This window comes from Corvus brachyrhynchos, unplaced genomic scaffold (genome assembly GCF_000691975.1).
Source record: "Corvus brachyrhynchos isolate BGI_N302 unplaced genomic scaffold, ASM69197v1 scaffold115, whole genome shotgun sequence".
NCBI classification, from domain to species: Eukaryota; Metazoa; Chordata; class Aves; order Passeriformes; family Corvidae; genus Corvus; species Corvus brachyrhynchos.
Genome location: NW_008239553.1, coordinates 17,547,416 through 17,568,952, shown reverse-complemented (window position 1 = coordinate 17,568,952; position 21,537 = coordinate 17,547,416). Strand labels below are relative to the sequence as shown.

General features: G+C 34.4%; 1 protein-coding gene across 4 annotated transcripts in view; it reads left to right on the top strand.

Moving 5' to 3' along the window:
- NOVA1 (NOVA alternative splicing regulator 1) overlaps positions 1 to 21,537 on the top strand; it is a 144,941-nt gene that overhangs the window by 69,464 nt on the left and 53,940 nt on the right. Inside the window, exon 1 of one of the 4 annotated variants that reach the window (XM_017741740.1) lies at positions 4,322 to 4,361. The exons of the other annotated variants lie outside the window; for them this stretch is intronic. Coding sequence (XP_017597229.1) covers positions 4,337 to 4,361 — 25 coding nt within the window. The 5' untranslated portion in view covers positions 4,322 to 4,336. Of the gene's footprint in view, positions 1 to 4,321; positions 4,362 to 21,537 lie in introns of those variants that run through there. 4 annotated transcript variants of the gene reach the window in all.

The following is a 21,537-nucleotide window of genomic DNA, read 5'->3' as shown; positions in this document are numbered from 1 at the left end:
TGGGTTTTTTTTTTCCACATGAAAATCCTATTGTTATTGTTTATTAAAAATTGTCCCTATACATGTTAAGCTCTCACCTGGAATCCAGAGGATCTTAAATAATAATTTATCTTGCTCACTGCTACATAGGATCCTTTTCAAGGTTTATACCTTGAGTAACATTTTTAATTTTCGAAGGATTTTGGAAACTTGCTAAAGCACTTTTGAGAAAAATAAAAATTTTATTTAGTTAGAATAAATTCTGTAATTTATGCCTTTTAGAAATGTCCATTCAAGGAAGCTGTATCTATTTTCGTGTACACTTAGACTTGACAACTGATAGCACTACATTTTCTGTTGCTATTGCTGTTTCTCTAAAGACAGAAAGAATGAGACCCACTGCTTTCAGATTTTCCAGTGCGCTTTTGTTGAAAATTATTCGGAACAAGTCCTTTGTCAGAACAAATATGGGTATGCTGGCAAAAGGTGTGTCTTCTGTATTCCTAACATCTTAAAAACCAGCTGAAATGATGCAGAATGTCTTCGGTATGCTTGTCCTTTAAGAGGAACCTCAAATCACTCACTACACTACTTGTGACAGCTTCTGAATTTGCCAGTACATGTCATACTGTGATGGTAACTGTAATCTCAATACTAAATTCCAGACCACATCTTTACTGGAGAGATAACAATATTGGTAACATTAAGCTTATTCCTCACAGTAAGATCTATGTGTTTTGCTTCCTTTTTTCCCAACAACTTTGCAAGTCATTCATCAGATTCTGAAGAACCATTAGAGCATGTAATCTAAACACAAGCCCTCCAATACTAAAAATAATATAGATTTAATTTAAAGCTATACTATTTATATATCACTATTAACAGGAGCTGCTTTGGGACATTCAGTAATTTCTGTCTAGGTAAATTGGATTTTCCATTTAAAAAAAGGCTGGTTCATTTTGGTGACATTATGACTTCTAAAGTGTAAATCACTAGCATGTGGTCAGGGCAAAAGAGATTCATCAAGACTGAAAAAGAAAGCTGTCACATTATTCTTCAGTTCTATTAAATGATACTCTGTTCAAAATTGAAATGATTTCTCATTCATACCTAATCCTTGCTTTGTTTTGAGTACTATGATTCTCCAAATATGAACCTTTCATAATGTCCTGTAAAATACAATATATGTGTGTCTTGGCTAGTGTTATATAGTCTCATTTTCTTTTCCTCTGTAGAAGTTCCTCTGATATTTTTTAAATATTGCCTTTTACCTGTTTTTGAGCAGTAGAGTGTGGAGAATTGTTTGGGAGTTTTAGAACCTTTCCTAAATTAATCTTTATACTCAGAATCACACTTTCTTAGTCTAGTCTAAACCTGTAATAGGTGAACAGGAAGGGCACATACCACCCCATGAGTCTGTGTGCTGTGGCAGATGCATTTCATAAGTTAAAGCATTATTATTCTAAGAAAACATTCTCTTCCATAAATGCTCTCTCCTGGCAGTCTTCACTTTTTAGTGTGGAAAGTGGTATAGCTTGCTGCCATTTCTAGTGTGTTGTGTAATAAGAACACTGAATGAGAAATTAGATGAAAGGTAATTAAATTATATCATCTGTTTTCTCCTGAAGCCTAACCGTTGATCTGGATTTCTTTTAATCTTCAGTGTGTTCTGAATACACGGTTATGTTCTTGAGTCCAACTGAGAAATGGCTGGGTAACATATTGTACTGTTTTTATTGCTGTTCAAGGCAGTGAAATATGTTTAAGTCAGTGGACCAGTTTCTGACAGATTTCCGGGTAGACTTTTAGACTGCTTTACTGATCCATATTTATATGTGTAACATCATCCTGAAAGAAATTCAGGGGAAACTCAAGCTCTAGGTTATTCTTTTGCCCAATTTTCTCTTGCCTAGTTTTTTTTGCCTAAATTTCTATGTTTTTTATATATTTGCTTGTTAATATTTTGCATGTGTGGTTTATTTAAATATATTAATATTTTGTCAGAAAAACATAGTTTCTCTTTCTACTTCAGTTCTGCAAGGATGTGAGCAGCTAAAATACAGTAGTGCCTAGATCTGAACAAGTATCTCAGCTACTTTCTAGTAGCTTGTGACCAGCATGTCTGTTTCATAACTGTTACTCCAGGAACTCTCATGGTTAAAGGCTCCAAGTGTCATTGTCTACCTGCTTATCCTAATTTCTGCATGTTTTCTCCTGTCCAGTTGGTTACGTAGATCTTATATTCAGCTACTCAGATTCCATGTAATCCCTTTCTTTCTGAAGAAAAGTCAGGTCTGTGATTTTCTTTACCAGCTCCTGAGATGAAAAGGCATACAAGCACAGGATATTTGCGTTGTAGATCCAAGTTTCATTCTCATCATTAGTGACAGTTATGCATATGTGTTTCTGAACTTTACAAACATTTTTTCCTATTGCTAGTTCCTTATTCTTTGTCTATGTAGTATGTTTAGGAATACTTGGGTTCTACAACAGGATTCTTCGCCATCCTACAACTGTGTTTATAGAAAATGATGATAACCAATTTGTACACAAGCTGAACATTAAGTAATTCCTTATGCTTCTGTGTTCACATTCTCCTTTTTGATAATTTATGTTCAGTGTCCTATTGCAAAATAGTGTTGCGAATGAAAGTTGTCATTATTGAGAAGTCATAAATGAGTTAATGCTGATTATTTGCCACTCTGAGATGCTGCCTTCACTAATTTTCTGGACTCATTTTCTCTGTTTGTTTATATTTAAGATACTAATGCACTGAGCTGCCCAAGTATCTCTTAGTTATGATTTCCTATGGTTAGTTGTATGGAAGGAAATCTAGGAAAATATCAAGAAAACTGTCACTCTAAGATTAATTTTTGGTATATATTTTTATGACCAAGGCTCTATCTCTATGCAAAGTCCTGGAAAAACAACAGCTCTAAGGCTTTCATTTGTCAGCAACTAGTAAAAGAAAATCCCAGTCGGTGGTAGGGCTGTGTTTATGGATGCTACTACTATTGTAATTTAAAGAAATTTTAGTTTGAGATGTCATCTTGAAATTAAGCATAGAACTTTAATTGTAGTGAGGACTGAAGTCTTATGCAGGATTTTTGACTTGAAAAACATGTGCTGCTCATGTACGGTTGTTTTCTTCTTTGCCTTAGGAATGACAACATTCTTCTGTGGTTTGTAATAAAATGTTTGTGAGTGAGAAACTATTATTTCCAATAGATGATGATGTGTTCCTATAAACAAAATTCAGTGCGAAAGCCAAACAAATTGTGTAGTGGAAACCACTAAAATTGACTTTAGGGACACTAGTCAGAGTCATAATATTAAAAGTTTGTTTATATTGTTGTGTGATTGCAGTATTGATTTGATTTTAAAAGGCTATATTGTCAGTATTGTTGGAGATAACCACTAAAGGTTAATTGCATATTTCATTCTGCTTTCTTAACACTGTGTTTCCTACTTTGTAGAAGAGCAGTGTTGAGAGAGTTTAAACTCTGCTACTCAGCATGGAGTAATCTCAACATACTCACCAGTCTGCTTTTGAGCCTTCTGGCTGCAGACTGCAGTCATTATTTGGGAGCACAATTTCATCAAAGAGAATACTTAAAAGAGGAATTTTCTCTAAAGTATCTGTATTTTTGATAATGATTTCCTTTTAGATACCACAGTTGGCATTATATTTTTAGAAATACAAAATTTATGAAAAAAAATACCTTAAGACTGTAAAAACCCCAGAGAAATGTTTTTCGTAGATTTTTTTCCTCCAAATTTGTTTGTTTCACTTTTTCTGCTTGTTATTAAAACAGAATCATCTGGGTTTTGATTATGAAATTAAATGTATTTTTTCTACATTGAAAATAGGCTGCAAGTTATTTTGAAAGGCAAAGTAACATGGGCTCATGTTTTCCATTGTAACTACTGTCTGTGAGAGGATTTATTTTTCTACAGCTTTGATTATATTCTTAAAAACAATTGCTGGAAATTCTGTGTGTCTACAACTTCTAGAAAAACTTCAACTAGAATATATTGTTTTAATTTATAAAAAACAAATCTGGAGTGGCTTTTATATATATTCATTTAATATAATGTTTCATATTTTATGGAACAGTATAAATGCTTTTATATCTATGTTTGTAGCCTTCTTGATAGATCAAAGCACTTGGCATAGGCCAAAACCTGTTAAACTTTTTCTGTTTATGGTATAAATTAAAACTCTCTGGAGTGCGGTTTGGCCTAAGCCTGATTTATTGCTTTGCTTGGCACTGCATCAGGCTGGTTGTGGTTTTCCATTCCTGTTTCCAGTACAGTCTTCATGTGTTTTGATTTCAAATCCTTGCGTAGAAGCTTTATGTGGATAGCAATAACTTTCTTTGGTAAGTCTTTATTATAACATAGAGATCCTAGGCTTTTGTGGTTTTTTTATTGTTTTTGTTCATATTAAACTGAGAGATATCTGTGCATGCAAAATGATGCATTTGTGTATTATAATTTCAAGTTTAACTTTACATTCTAAGTTTTTATTTAGTGAAGATATTTTCCAGATCAGATCAATACAGGAAGAATCTTCAATTAGTACCGTGGTCAGAATTTCCTGTGGATAGATCATCTTGATTGATGTCAAAGTGTAGGATGATAGAAAGAGTGCACTAGATTTTGTCTCTTTTATATAAATTTCAACCATGGCTATTAATGAATGTTTCATTTATGGTCAGCTTTAAAATGTGTAATCTTTAGCTGATTTCATTTTTTTTCACCTTATCTTATTGATACCATATTTAAATAGTGGTTGTGACTGATATTTCCTCCTACCAAAACTGGTAGATCTTGGCAGACCTCTTTATTTACTTTGACAAAAGAAAAAAAAAACCTACTATAATTTTATACACCTATATGTGTGTCTGTGCAAGTGAGGGCTTCTCTAGTAAGTTTGATCAGTCTGTGATGTTTTCCCAATGTTATACTTAGTTTGGGTTTTTTTGTACTAACAGACAGTTTTATTGACACTCTTAGACAAGGTGTTTACCATGAGTATATAAGATTAAACAAAAAATGAGAAAAGTGTACAGTTATCTCTAAGGGGGAATGTTGTCCTGGTATATGAGCTTGTTTTAATTTCAGTAATCCTGACTCACCCATCGATTTGGTTATAAAAGAAGATGCAAGGGTTACATGGGTTGCTTCACATTGGGAATACATGATATAAAGGTATCACAAAAATGCTTTCAACACAAGTACACACAAAAAAAATTGTACTGCACTAAATTAAGAAGCATTTAATTTAAACTGAATCTCTTAGGACAGGGGTTGTGGGGTTTATATCTGGTCTTGTTATTAAGTGTAGCGATTAACAGTCTGTAGTTAGACGTACTGTTTAATGCAGAGTCCACTGAACTCATTAGAAGAGTTCTGTTTTGGATTATGCCTTTAGCAGTGCTTATCCATTCAAACATCCCTTACAGTTTAATCTAAGTGGAGAAATGCTGATGTTTGGGGATTTGTTGACACAAATCAATAAAAAGAGTCTCTGAAGCAAGAGTACTGTTCCTTGACCTGTTTTATGAAAATATCTTATACTTCTTGTTCATGTTGTTCTAGTCCTAGAGCAGGATATCCCAAAGACAGTTGTGATAAAATCAGCCACACTGAATTCTCAATTTAAACTGTAAGCAAAATACAGATTGATTGTGGAGTAGGTGGGAAAAGGAGACACAAAGATATGAGAAGTTTATTTTAGACAGCTGTTTAGACATCAATTAGCTATGACAGGTGTCATAAAACAACACATCAGATAGTAAAAGTTATAGTAACACAGATATTTAATTCAAGTTGTTAATTTTGTGTCTTTTAACTGTAAGTTCTTTAAAAACACAAAAGAACAAAAATTGGAAGCAATATACAGGTGTTCATGGGATAAGCAAATTAGTAAGTTTTCATGAATGGGAGTAAAAGGTCAGGATGGTAATGCAAAAAAAGTTACATGGTGAAAATATTTCATTTGGTCCAGTAAAAAAGAGGAAGGAAACTACCACAGAAAAATTAAACTTGAGAAGGTTAGGAAAGGACTAAGAATAAGAAATTGAAGAAGTGGAGGCAGCATATAAATGGATGTAGAAATGACAAAGAGAATAAAAGCTAAACAAAATGAGACAGCTGATTCAGAAATACAGCAAGGGAATGCAGACATTGAAAATTACTTTGATTGAATACATTAAGAAGAAAACATTGCAAGTTTGAAATGTTATACAGAAATACTGAAATTTAAACGCCTTCTGGATATGTGAGTTAAAGATTTGTTCACAGTATCCATTTGCCCAGAAAAATAGAAAGGAAAAAACAAAAATAATGTAGTTATAGTAGTATTTTATTTTAATAATATATCAGTGTACAGTTAATCAATTTATAACCAATTCATTTTACAAGTGACAGGTGCATTTTTATGTTATGGAAAAATAATTCCAGCAGGCTGAAAGTCACATTACAGGGAGTTTCTTACCTGACTTTTTAAAAAACATAAATGATTTTCATCACAATGGACTTTTGCCTTTTTATTCCCCACTGATTTTGGTTTTTTATTCCCCCCTCCCCCATATGATAATGTATTTAAATGGCAATTGCAATTAACAGTAAGTTTAGTTCTTGTACATGCCTTTTTTTTATGTATTCACCTTTATTTAATCAAGTAGCTCATTCTGAAATTAATAAGGTCTGATTTTGTTTGTAAAATAGGCAGCACTGAAATGGGTGGTCTGCTGTAGCTGATCCTGCTTGAGCAGGAGCTTGGATCAGGTGATCTCCAGAGGCCCCTTGTAACTTTCTGTGATTCTCTGAAATACATGCATGATGTGAGAAACAAAACGCTATAAATAGAAACAGATGTATGATGAACATCTCTTTCCAGCATAGTGTTCAGCAGTTACACGGTAATTACAAATCCTGTAGTCCTGTGTATTTTGAATTTGTTTTGGTATTTTTTCCACCTTGGAGAAGTAGCTTGCACACTGAGGTGTTCGGGGGGTTTTTTGAGGGGGATTTGTGTTTCTTTCGGGGGGGAGGGGGTTCAAACTGAGTCAAATCAAGTTTAGTGGGAGGATTCATTTGCATAATGTGTAACGTGTACTCATGTAAGTAAATATTTGAAAGACTGACAACATTAATTAGTTACTGTTAGCCTTGCCAGTATTTTTTCTTCATTACTGAGAAGCAGTGGTATTTTTTTCTAGTTTTTATCACAGTTTTGTGCTTCTTGTTTCCATGGTAACTTTTCTTGCACTGTGCTTCAAAGGAACCAGAGGGATTCTGTGAAGGTTTTTTTTATTATTTATTTAACTGCATGAAAACCTAACTGAATATACTATTCTGTAAAAATCCTCAAATATCTCAAGTGTAAGTGCAAATGTAGCTTTTAACTATTAAGGCATTATAATTTTATCTTCATACTTTTTTAGCAATCATCCAGATTTTTTTCTTTCTCTCATATTCAACATATTTTTAAAAAATTGTCTTTATCTACTTATTCTGCAATATTCCTAAATTGCATTCTATGGTATCAGAGTAACTTAAAGCTGCTGAGGACAATCTGCAAGTGCTTGTAGTTATCTCTAATAATCTGATTTCTCTACAAATCAGGCTAAGTGCAATATTGAGCATGCATAGTAAGTTAGAATTTATTACTTTTTTCTGCAATTCTAAAAGGCTAATATTCCACCTACTGTTAAGAATCAGACTAAAGCATACTCTACTAAAATTATATATTCCTAGTGCATCACTGAAATGTGCTGCAAACAAGAAAGTTTTTCTTCTGGGCTATTGCAAGGGCTTTCTTGAACAGATACATTTTATCTTTTCAAGCAAGATTTTTAATGATGCAGTATGGATGAGATTCACTCCACTCCGAGAATAAATAAGGTAGCAAATAGTCATTATATCTTTCTTCTCTTTCAGGTAGGTGAGACATTGAGTGAGTTCAAGTGGGGCTGGTTAGAATAGTAATTAACACTTCATCCTTCTGTAGAGAAAAACATAAAGAACGCGTAAATTAAGGAACTGAAACTGAGGTTTTTGTCCCTAGAGGCTTAATGGTGTGGTTTCATGGTCCTCTGATGTTAATTTAAATGTCACTGCCAAAAAGGTAGTCTTGCCTGAAGCCATGTATTTCAGTCCTTTCTTTGCATCAGCAGTAGCATCTGTCCAGCTTTGCAGCAGGTCTCATCAGCTCACTCATCCATTTGAAAATGATTTTTTTAAAGGGCGTTAGGAGGATTAGTGTGCAAGCTGATCACTGAGCTTATTTAATTCATTTTGCAGGCAGAGGAGTACTTGTGCTGGTGTAAAAGATGTAGCCAAAACACCTGTTATGGGCAGAAAAAGGAGGCGTGTTTCCCACTTAGATGTGGGGGTTACTGACCCACTCTGTCCCTAGCTGTCCCTCTCTGTTTCCTGGGAAATACTTTATTCTCAGAACGATTTAATGCCATATAGGTTTTTTGTGTGTTGTTCCAACTCCACCCCTCACCCCATCTCCAACTGCACCCCCACATGCAATGTAAGATACACTTCAGCCTTCTAGTCTTAATTTTTTTTTTCTTTTAGAACAGAAAATAATAAATGTGAATACTTAATCATTTAAATAGAGGCAATATACACCTGGAGGTAGAAATACGTTAGGAAAAAAAAAGCAGAAAATGAACCTACCTCCTTATTCACTGTAGGCTATAGGGTGGATTTTTTTTTTTCTGCTTGTATTTCTTTCCACTCCAATCATTTCAAATGCAGACCATCCTGGAACTGAAAAGAAACAATTGGCCTCTTCCATCAGAAGTTTCTTCTGAAACAGAGTATAGCAGACGGGCAAAATTCTTTCCTGTTCCCATAACTGTTCCAGGAAAATGTAATATGCCAAACATGCATTAAACTGAAAATTTCTGCCATGTGTCATTGGGGAGGAATTGCACTAACACACCCAACAGAAGATGCAGAAGCAGTATCCATTGGAGGATATTTTTTAATTCAGGTGGGCAGCATGAAAGTTCAAATATTTTAAAATTTTTCAGATGCAGCAGAATGATTAAGCCCAAAAGGTGGGCTTCCAACTTGCAGTAGGAAGCCTGAATTTACATGTTTTGCAGCTGTGCATAGATACTGCATTGCCCTGTATTCTGTTAGAAGATAAAAGAGTGGGGCTAAAATTAGGAAAATAATGCATTTGTTAGTGGGAGTCATAGTTAAAATGTAGTGCATGATATTTCAGAGATTCTGAAAAGTCCATCTTTTTAGTAACTTGGGTTGACTTTTCTGGTTTTGAGTTTTGCTGTTTAAGTAGTGCAACAAGCATTTGCTATTGCAGCCAATGATTAAAATAACCTGCTTCATGAGCATATAAAAGCTGCTTTAAGAAATTCTAACTTGTCTTTTCATTGCACAAAATTAAAGTTGTATTAAAATAATTTTTCTGCAACAGCTAATTATTAAAGGAAAATGATTATAGCTTATGTAGTAAATCCATAGAAGTGAGAGTTAATCACAATATTAATGTTTTGGGGGATTTTTTCATTGTTTTGGTTTTCCTCTTGCTTTATAGTTACCTAGGATTCATTCCAGTAGGAGTTGATTGTATATAGTCAGGAAAACACACAATTACCCTGTTTACCAGTATGCAACAAACTCTATGGTAACATCTGCTTCTAAAGTTTATTTCTGATCATCCTGACTTTAACTGCTTGCCTTGGCACAGGAAAGGGGGAAATCTAGGCAGGAAACTAGAACAAAGAACCCTGCAGTGACCAAAAATAAAATTCCATCTGAATACGTGTTGGAGGAGGGAGTAGTTTGCTACGTGGGATTTTTTTCTGCAGTCATTGGTGTTTTGGATTAATTAGTCTGTGTGACTTTAAGTTAGATTGCCTAGGCTTTTTGTGTTGAGAATTTTTTCATCTGTCATTTTGTATCCTTGCCATTTGGATTAGATATCTCTCTCTTTTAAAATAAACATGCGTATGTTACCATACCATTTAAAAAAAAAATCGAAATGGAAGATATGACAGAAGTTGAATCTGTTTAGACCTGCTGCATGATCACTGTAGAGATGCTGGAAGGGCACTTGCAGGCTGTGGGAATCCTGTTGAGGAGCAGCAGAATTGCTGTGCAGGTGGAGGGAAAAGATTAGTGCTTTGTGTGCACAAACAGGAAACAGGGTTTCAAAAGCGGGAAACAAGTCCTGAGCTGTGATAAACATAATTGCTGCTTCTCCCAGAACTGCTGAGCTTCCACTTGTGCTCGTTACCATTAGGATGATGTTGCATGTCTGTGGGCTGTGTGCTGAAAGAAAATGTGACAGGACAGCTGTGTACATGAAGGTGGTTGCACAGTTTCTTGACACATGGAAGGCTAGACAGTTTATTTTTGAAATATTGCATTAGTATTTTTGTAATACAAAACAAAATAATGGAAGTATCTTGAAAGTACTGAGTATGTAGGGACTTCCTGCTGTTGTTACACTGGGAGGTGGATTGGAATAAGTCTTAACCACTCTTTTATTAAAAAGTCATCCCATCATAGTTCTAAAGGTACCATGTGTCTTTTTATTTGGAAAAATATTATGTTGTGCTTTTGAATAAAAAATGTTTCTATATTGCAATATTTTTGTATTTATTCAGTATAAAAATCTAACAATAATAAATTTCAGTTCTGTTCAACAGCATGACATAATTGCCATAATCCATTACTCTGTTTCTTTATGGACCTCAGTGTAAGACAAATTTAATGCTGGGAATAGGAAGAGGCATTCACCAATACTGAGGATATAGCTGTGAGGAAAAGCCAGGGCTTTCTGTGGAAAGGTCATTTCCTTTTCCTGTATAATCAACAGAAATATTAGAAGAGCATTCACAAGCAGGCTTTTAGAAACTGAGTTTTGAATTGAGCTGCTCACTGCTTATTAAAACCTACACGTTATTTGGTAGGTTTTAACATACTGGTTGCATATTTTGCTTTATGTTGCCAAGAAAGATCTTGAAATATTTGCATATGCAGAGACGGTTACATATTTCTGGTGTTTTGATTTTAGATGCAGTTTGATAATTATCATCATGTAAGTCAGTCCTCAATTAGTAGATACCTGATAAGTTTGAAGAAATGAACAAAATGTTCATTAGTTGAAGACATTTGTCACATTTGGTGAAGTTGCATAGAAAATTATAAATAGCAGTAAAATCTAAATGTTGGAATCTAAAATGACAGATTAGGCATTCATTGGTTTTATAGTTTTGGGGAATTTAGCCTTAAATTTGTCATGAAAATTCAACCCCAATGAAATTCTAAAATTATATCTATTATTTGAAAAATACTGATTTTCTCAAAGTAGAATCTTTAAATGCTCTAAACTGATAAATGAATCCCTAAATTGAGTTTTAATCTGTGAAGATAGAGGAGTAGTTTGAGAATTGTTAGGCCTCTTAAATCATTAGCAGTGACATTGTCAGATCTTGAGTGCTTTAGAACTCAAGCCTGCTCTTCAGTACACGTGGATTTGGTTAGGATAGGAGCAACTTGGTATGCAGTTCTTGCTCCTAAACAAGAGGGTGTATTTTATGCAATTTCAGGGGATTGTGCGTTGTATGATAATGGTAAGCATTCAGTTTTACTTTCCTGGTAGCTACTAATGACTACAATTTCAGAAGACTGTAAGGAGGATTCCTTTTTTTAATGATGCGTGGAGCAATAACTTGTAGTAAGACTGCTTAGCACTGCCTAATTAAGTGTGCTGCTTTTAGTTGCTCATAGTTTTTCTGACTGACCATAAGCAAATTTTTGAAACACCTGCCACCTGTGTCTAGACAGGAAGCTATATGAGTGGCTGAGGTCACTTGTCTTGTTCAGTTTGGAGTACATGAGACCTCAGAGCTGTCTACAGCTTCCTCACCAGGGGAAGAGGAGGGGCAGGCACTGATCTCTTCTCTTTGGTGACCAGTGACAGGACCTGAGGGAACGGCCTGAAGTTGTGTCAGGGGAGGTTTAGTTTGGATATTAGGGAAAAAAGGTTCTTCCCCAGAGGGTGGTCGGGCACTGGAACAGGCTCCCCAGGGCAGTGGTCACAGCACCGGCCTGACAGAGTTCAAGAAGCCTTTGGACAATGCTTTCAGGTACATGGTGTGATTCTTTGAGTGGGCCTGTGCTGGGTCAGGAGTTGAACTTTGATGATCCTTGTGGTTGCTTTTAACTCAGGATAATCTATGATTCTTTATTTGGACTTACTTTATCAGCACTGATTGGAAAACTGGAGAAGTCTAATAAACACCATACAACTTTTCTTCTGAGTGTATAACATAAATAAGCCTAACTGAATTGTAGGCACCTGCATTTCCTCTTTAAGAATGACTGTTGATATTGATTAAAAACATTCTTGCAACTTGGTATGTTTACTTAACGCCGGTAATGAGCCTGCCTGAGCTGATACATTAATGCAAGTACGTTGCTACTTGTACTCAAGTTACATCTAAGGGACCTAATCCAGGTCCATGCCAATGTGCAACATTCCAATGTAGTGACTGTATACTGGGTAAAAAAATCCTGTGGGTGTGTCACTGAACTTCCTTAGTTAAATGATCCTCCCAAATTATGTAATGTCCAAACATCAAGACTCTGTGAGCAGAAGATTTTCACTGTGCAGCTTCAGTGGTGAATAATGTGATTTTCTTCATGCTCTTAACTCTTAGATTTATGTAGTTAAATATTTGCTTTGGATACTTGGCAATCTCAGTGATGTTTAGCTTTTCATTCAAACCATCAAGCTATATGTTTCTTATTTTATCTTAAAAATATTCACCTTCAGAAATATACTTCTCGATTATACTCAAAGACTGTATAATTTACCCCTTAATTAGACCCTTAGAATGATTTTTCCTTTCCGTGTACACAGAGGATATAGTGCATCTTTTGAAAACTTTCTTTACTTTGTTACAGCCATTTTATGGAGAGGGCAAAAAACCCTCATATAGCTGTTGAGTAAGAGATATTTCTATTTCAATTATGTTTTTAGGAGCAGGAGCTTTCGATTTGGCAGATATGTGCATGTAGAAAATGTATTTTTGTTTTCCTTGTTAAAATTTGTCTATTATAAATTTTATAAAAAGCTACGTTAACATGTGGTTATTAGATATATATTACTTTGGCTACAATGTTAATGCATCTTTCTGTGGTCACGCAGAATCACAGAAGAGTTAAGGTTGGAAATGACATCTAGATTTTCTTTTTGTCTCGAAGGCTGCCGCTCAAAAAGGTTTCAGCTACAATGGCATCATGCTGAATTTCGAATATAGCCCCTCATGAAAACTGCGAAACCTCTATGAGCTGCCAGTTCCCATGTTCTGTCACCTTTACACTGTAAAAGTCTTTTGCTTACATTTAAACAGAATTTCCTGTTTCAATTTGTGTCCATTGCTTCTTGTCCTTTCATTGGATACAACTCAGAGTCTGGGTTCATTTTCTGTATTTGCTTCCACCAGGTATTTACACACATTGTTCTTCTAATGCACCTCAGGATGCCATGGGGCTTTTTTGCTGTGAAGGTATATTGCTAGCTCAAGGTCAGTTTCATGTTGACCAGACCTGTGGGGTCTGTTCTACAAAGCTGCTTTCCAGCTTGTTGGTTCCCAGCCTGTACCAAGGCAGAGGGTTATTTTTAACCTACTTACTAGTTGCAAAAATTAAACAAAAGTTGGGAAATCTACCTAGACTTTTAAGGCAGGTGAGAGAGTCATATGTTGCATAAAGGTGCATATGTAGCTGATTAGATGAAGTTTCTTTCCATCTACATTTGAATATGCATGACTGATGAGCAAAATTGCTAATATTTGAAAACTAATTGGTTGGGATTTTTTTTTCTTTGAGGCTCCTTCTGCATTACTAAAATGACTTCTCAAAAAAATTTAATTTCATCATGCCATTGCTCATTTTGCAGCATAACATCATGCTAGTATGATCCTTCACTATATTGAAAAATGGTTGATGAACTGGAGTAAGTGAAAGGGAACAAGCAAAGTACTGTTCTGATGAGGCAACTTGATTTTGGTCTTTTACAACTGACTTTGCATTTGCTGGTTGGGGCTGTCAGAGAAGTAATTCACCTGACATGGCTTTGTCACATGCTCAGCATCAAGCAAGGAAAAGCAGCTTTTATACCTTGATATATTTTCAGATTTGTTCAGCTGTGATGCCTTTCATAATGTCTTGGAGAATTTGCCTCCTTTTTTTTTTTTTTTTTTTTTTCCCTCCAGATGACTTAATGTTTTAGAAACTTACATTGATACTATGGACTCCACCTGAGAAAAGTTTCAGAAGTTAAAGTTTTCCTGTATAATATCCCCATATTTTTCACTTTATTCATCACCACTGGAATTAGAACATCTTCCATGCATTATTCTTTATCACAGTGACAGAATGCAAATGATTTATTTAGATAATAGTATTTCTGTTCTTATTCTCTGCCCCAGATAATACCAAGTGCATTCAATTTAGTACAACTGGATTCCTCTCACTTACAAAGTGTTTATGTGGACCATGTGCTTGTGAAACTATAGCCAAATGATATCAGCTTCATGGTTTTGAGCATGTTTTTCTTGCATTTTTAGTGGGACATCTCTTTTGACCAAGGAGGAGAAGGCTATTGGCCATGTTGCTAAACAGAGCCTGCTTTTGACCTCTCCTAAAAAAACTGGAAATAATTGCACTCTAATATTAAAGCTAGTGCAGAAAAGTCCTTTACCAGAACAATAGAATTTGAATAGATATTAAATCAGAACAGCAATTGATAATTAATCCTCTGTTGATGTGGAAAAAGCTGTAGTTTATATAGAAAGTAAATAAATTTCAACATATGTGAATTAGGTATTATTGGCAAAAATTCAGCATGTTTAAGTTCAATATGTATTTTTAGAATGCTGGTATGAGTCACTCTACAGTGTAGTCTGATGTTGAAGCTTAAAGGTCAGAAACAATTCACAAGCCCAGTGCTTAAAACCAAGTCTTTTTAATCCACAATTATCACGAATATGCCCTGTTTTGAAAAACAGCCTAAAGGTTGTCTTCTCAGTTCCACTGAGACATCCGAAAATAGTATCTATTCAAATAGAACCATTTCTGCTAAAAACTAAACAAACAAAAACAAACCCCACATCTCTAAGAGAGCAGTTTATCTCCTGGAAGAAAAAAAGAAATCACTGTTCCTTTAAAAAGAAATTAATACCTTGGTCCATTGAAGGAAAGTAGGGCATGTATAAAATCTGTGTTCATTCTAATCACTTGGGCATATTGCACTAATCAGATTGCATTTCTTTAATTTACTGATATGATTTAAAACTAACTACCTGATTGTTTGAATGCCGCTAAATTGAGAACTATAGAATCATACCTCTGTGAAAATGCAGCTATTTTTAGGTGGTTTTAGCGTTTGTGTTTTTTATTTTGTGGCAGAACTTCTCAGACATATTTCTGTGAGATCAAAAATAACCATTACCATAAATCAGGAAAAATATGTGGCCATTAAATATAGGTCTTTATCTATTATGTTAGAACTAAATACAGTTGTAGAAAGTTGGAGGTTAAGGTTTGGTTTTTGGGGTATTTTGTTAATGGATGAATGGCTGTATGAGTCACATATTGTTTATATGCTATAGATAATGTAGAAATGAACAAAAGGCAGCTCAACAGGAAACATATGCTATAGTAGTTAGTTCACACCTGCTAACTGATTTGAATAGGCTTGGAGATAATATCAGATAGGGAATGAGTTCATTGTTTAGACCACTGAAACTCTTTTCTACAAAATCTGACCCTTTACAGTCCTTTGTCAGGGCATACTTAAATTCAATGTGCTTTGAAAAATGATTGTTGCTACGGGCACACTTCTGCTCGGGTGTACGAGTATAAGCAAAATCTACATTCACTGGTCCTGAAGTTCATTTCACAGGAACACTTTTGTGGTTCAAAGATTTAAAGACATTCCTCACCCTCCTGAAATTTCAGATTCATATATATTTCATAGTGTTAGCTGAATAAATTAAGATACTTGGGTTGATGCTTTCCAAAGCTGAAGTAAGAATAAAATACAGTGGAGAGCTACTTTAATAAAGGTGGGTAGTGAAGTACACAGCAGTAAACTTTCAATAATGTTTCTTAAGTTAAAGAAATTTAAATCACAGCTTGCATTGTGTCTGTTGTAAAAGAAAAAGCCTAAAGGATCAAAAATTAAAAAAAAAAAAAAAAAATTCTTGAATGGAGCCTTGGAGTACAGCATCTATAACTTAGCTTTTACCCCTGCTTGGATACACAGCTTTTGCACACAGTTTTTACTCTGTAAGTTCTCAAACAAGTTTCATCTCATTCTGAGTGTTTCCAAATTAAGCACTAGCTCAAGTTTAATTTGGGTCTTAAATTCTCTTCCAGAAAGCTCCAGAGCTTTTGTTTTCATATCCATATGTGTAAAAATCAAAGAATGCTTGTATTTTGTTGGTGAGATGATGTATGTTTAAGTGTGTAGAGAGGGATCTGGTTAAGCTACCTTGTCTAGGCAAACAGTAGTAAAAAATATGATATTAAAATTGATTGGAATTCATGTATTCCTTACATAGGGTTTCTTTATGCTTACCTTTTAATTGCTGGACAACAATCACCTCTGGAAAGAGGGCATCAGATTTGGTAGACCCGTAATTTTAACTGCTATGGTAATTGTTATATTTCTAGTGTTTACTCCGATTATATATGTATTTATAATGTTTCTTTCATATGAATGCTCTGGCAGACACATGGCCCATGGTTACAAATCACACCTCTAAGGTCTTGCTGCCTGCAACCCTGGCAATGGACTTTTCTGTCCTCAAGACAGGACATATGATCGCAGATCAACTCCTGAACTACCACAGGTTTCAGCCCAGCATATTAGAGTAAAGCATTTCCAGTTTTGGCTTATCCTGACCTATCAGGCTGAAAACTGAAGGTTCAGGAGTTCATTTCTAATCTGATCAGATGCCGCTGTTTCAGGGGCAGCAGCATCTGTCAGAAGGGGGTTGTGTGCAACTGGGGTAATAACTGATTTTGCTGTTTGTCCTGTTTTAGTCTCCTTATACGTGTCTGCCAGGACCTTCAACCTGCATGCCGAATTAGTGGATTTTTGCATTTTATTATTAGTAAACTCATCAATGCTCTAATTTTTTGCAGTAATCTCCAAAAAGTAAAGCTCTCCTCAATGTCTGTTTTCATTCACTGCACTACTTCAAGTAGTAAATAGAGATTATCACATCCATAGTGTAACAATCCACTACTAGCAGTCTGTTTGCCGAGAGCTGAGATATTGTTTATATATAATCAGGACAAAACCAAAAAATACTGTTTTATGATAGTATAAGATCTGGTTTTATTCTATTTTTAAATATAGTAATTTCTAATTTTAAATGTTCATTTTCTATCAAAATAATCCAGTGAAGTCTTCATTCAAAAAAAAATTTGTAGTCTTAATTGCTCTAGTAAAGTGCTTTTGGTGTTTTAATCTAGAAATGCTGGTATTTTTTAGGAGACAGTAGCATATAGAGGCTAAAATAGATAGAAGTTTATGAATTGGTGTGGCAAATAAGCTAAAAAACTGGCAATGTGTAATTTAATATTGACAGGTACTGTATATCATGGCTAAGAACAATAAACAGAATATAAATAAAATTAATAGTATTGAATCCAAATAAGAGAGCTGTAAAGAGTAATAGTCTGTATATTTCTGGCAAGTACACTTACAAAAAGACAGTTGCCAAAAGTGAATGACTTTAAAACTAACTGTAACATAACAAACCTGCTTTAAAATGCATTTTGGTAAGAATTATACTCAAATATGTGCAGTATTTCCTAGCATAAAAGATACTGGTTTTCAAAGACAAAAAGAAAAGTATATAAGAATCATTGCTGCTGGTTTTAATACTTTCTCTGGCTCTGCTTATAATGTGAGTACCAAACTTTGTGATTTTGTATCTTTGAAAATTAATGTTATTGTAGAAATAGCTTTAAAAATAGTTTTGTAAAAAACTGTGGTTGATTAAAAAAAAAAACAAAACAAAAGTGACTTTAAAAACAAACAAACAAAAAACCCCAAACAAAACCCCCCAAAAAAGCCAAACAAAGAAAAGCTTTGTTTAATGAGGTGTAAAAATATTAGTGGCATCATGTACAGAGGGTATAAATTTACAGTAAGACTTGGTAAGTGGATTTTGTTCCCAGTCTATTAAAGACTGGGAAGCCTACATCTCATGGCAAAGTCAGTCAAATTTGAGGGCTGCCAATAACTGGTGCAATCAGATTTTGTAGAGTTTTAATTTTTTAAAGTAATTTCATATGATAGCAGAAGCCATAATTTTGTAAGCTAGCTTGCCTAATCCTCGATGATTAACTGCATTCAGCACGACAACTCTCTCTGAGCCATTTTAATCACTGTTGTGAGGAAAACTGAACGCATCAGTTACTGTACAAATGTAACTGCTCTTAAAATCCTGTCCCTGGAGTAGTCTGAGGCACTTGGAGGACCAGAATAGTCCTGCTGCATAAATTGATAATAGTTGTTTAGTTGTTGCTTTATTGTAATACTTTTCTTCCTCCCCCCGGTAATTATTTTAAAGATACTTTTCGAGCTTGCTGTTTTTATATAAATGTACAAACACTCTTCCCACACTGGCAAGGAATTTTAATAGCTAGCTTCATTTCAGTGCATTTGTTCTTGCAAAAAACTTCAATATATTATTGTGGTTGTCTTTATAATAATAAATATTATGCTTGTATTTTCCTAATCTTTAGTGATTTTTTGTAAGCAGTGATAACTCATGGTAATTTAAAAAAAAGAAGTTGCCAAGAAGAGTTCTTAGTTGCCATCAACTACTGCCTAAATTTCCTAAATAGATACCTCAAAGGATAAGTGACCTGGAACATTTTTGATATTCATTGTGAAATATTTTGTCTGAAATCATAAAGCCATACAGATAATTTCCCTTGAAGTACTCTTTATATTTGTCTTTGTTAAATGTGTTTAGATTATTTGATGTGCATGTAATCTTAAAGAATTTAACACCGTGTAAATGTGGACTTTTATTATAAAAGGTTAGTATAACAGGTTGAAGGTAATTAATTAATTTCCCAAGATATTTTAGGAAATTTCTGCCTTCTGAAGAGATATATTCTCAAAGGAAAAATTCCTGGCTTTGTAGTGATTTTAGTAAACTGAATCCAGCTAGTCTAAATCAAGAGCAGGTTTTTGAAACCTGTGTTTGTGCGTTCAGCCAGGCTGCACGACACCTATGGTGAATCTCACCTGCTGCCATCGCCTGTTCCCTCTCACCTGCTGCTATCGCCTGCTGTTACTTACTTGACTTTCAAAGGAAGCTAAGGTTGGTGGAACACAATTAAGAGAAGCAAGTTTGATTGATAGATATTTAGTTAAATTCTTTTGTTAAAACCTTACTTTATTTTGTAAGGTTTGATCTTTATTTTCGAAGAAGTAGCTGGAATTTTCAGCTTCTAGATTTTGGTTATGCTTACATTTCTGTTAGCATAAACAATGGATCAATAAAATAAGATAGTTTTTATAAAAAATTTTCCTTTCTTTTTCTTCCTTTCCTCCCTTCCTGTGTTTTTAATTTTTTTTTTTTCTCCTGATTACAGGCCATAGTTGCAGAGCAGTGGGTGGCAGTCATAACTTCATAGATTTCTGTAGCCTGGCCACCTGCCGATACAATTATCAACTTGAAAATTAGCTGTGGAATTCGACAATTTGGAACAAGTTTTTACAAATTCAAGATTTTATAGATAGTCTTAGCTTTTGTAGCTCAGCTCTTTCAATGTCAAGGGCCTATGGTCTTTGAAAGCATCTGGCAATCTTTTCGTTTCAGGTAACATTTAAATAACACTTTAGGGATTGTTTGGATAAGGTAACAAAGCAATTGTGTTGATACACTAGGTACTGTAATTGTGCAGTTGAAATCAAGAGGATTGCAACTGTAAATTACTTTCTTGTCATTATGTTAACTGCAGATACTAAGAAAGTGTATGAGATAATACCGATAACATACGTACTTAAGAATTCAGGAAGCGGCTTTTTATGGCTTTATCATAATGGAGTAAAAAGACATTTATGGAAGGACTAAGGTGGGATGGAATTTTTCACAGTTCCTACTTGGCCCACCCATAACTTGCCTTCTTTTGATTCTTACAGTCTATTTACTTCAATCTTTTCTGTGTTTTTCTTAATGGAGACTGCCTTTAACTTGAATTTTGTGGTCAGGATTCAATTATCTTCCTCTTTTCAACTACTTTCTTATTTATGTTCCTTTTCTTCACAGGAACATAAAACATGACTGAGTCAAGTACCTCATTGTTGCCATTAACTATGAACTCTGTTTTTCATCTATCTTCATTTCAGTTTGAACTGCAAAATCATGAGTTATGTTTTAACATTTCTCCCCATTACTTATACAACCAGGTCTTGCTTTTACCTGTGTCAAAAGTTCTTAAAATACCTAGTTTAGGATTGTTTGATATATATGTATACTTGAAGTACACGAGACACAAATAGGTATTCTGACAAATACCGGGAGGAAAATAAAGTCCTAAAGGACTGCCATGGGGAGTTAATAGACTGAGTCAGAAAGTAAAATTCTTGTGTATCCTTTCTATGGATTCTTTACAGAAAAAAAAAAGAAAAGAAATTTTAGTCCTAGTTATGATGTCACTCATTTAGTTGTAAGACTCAGAATATTATCCTGAAGTAGCTGGCAGATAACTAAATCTGAATTTTATTTTAATATGATTTTAATAATTAATGTAGCAATCAATAGAGTATACTTTCAGAGAGATGATTGATTGAAGTATCCTTTAATTGCAGCCTTTAATTAGAATTGATGGCTCACCACCCTAGTTCTTGTCTATTATATTAATAATTACAAAATTGATTTCCTTCCATTTTAATTTTGATCCACTGAGGAGCTATGTGGCTCAAATTCACATCCTTGCAAATGAAGGTGACTTCCTCACAGAGACGATATGGCATTGCCTCTTTATATGCATGAAAATACGTGCATCTAAACTATACTCGTTAACGTAATTCTGTTTAATCATGTCCTATCCAATTATTTATTTTAGGCAGAGTGAAGGAGCAGTGGCAGCTACTGGGCTGTTTTGCTTCTATATTTGCCCTTTAGTTGTTATATTAAATACTTCTTAGTCAGAGACAATGACAGTGGAGCTTAATAGTGGTACTTGCAAGAATCCCTGGTGGTTGATATGAAAAGACTTGAGACATTAACATTATCAAATATGTGTTATCGTTTTTTTGCATTTTTTTGCTTCTATCTCTCTGCATCTATTTTTCTTATTAGGCCATTCATGTTAAAGATTTAAAGAAATGTAGACAGCAGCCCTTTTTTTACTTACAAAATATTTCTAGAGAGGTATGTATGTATCTATATGTATGTAAATTATATAAAAATAAAATAAAAAACTATATAAAATGATATAAAAATAACTCTTTCC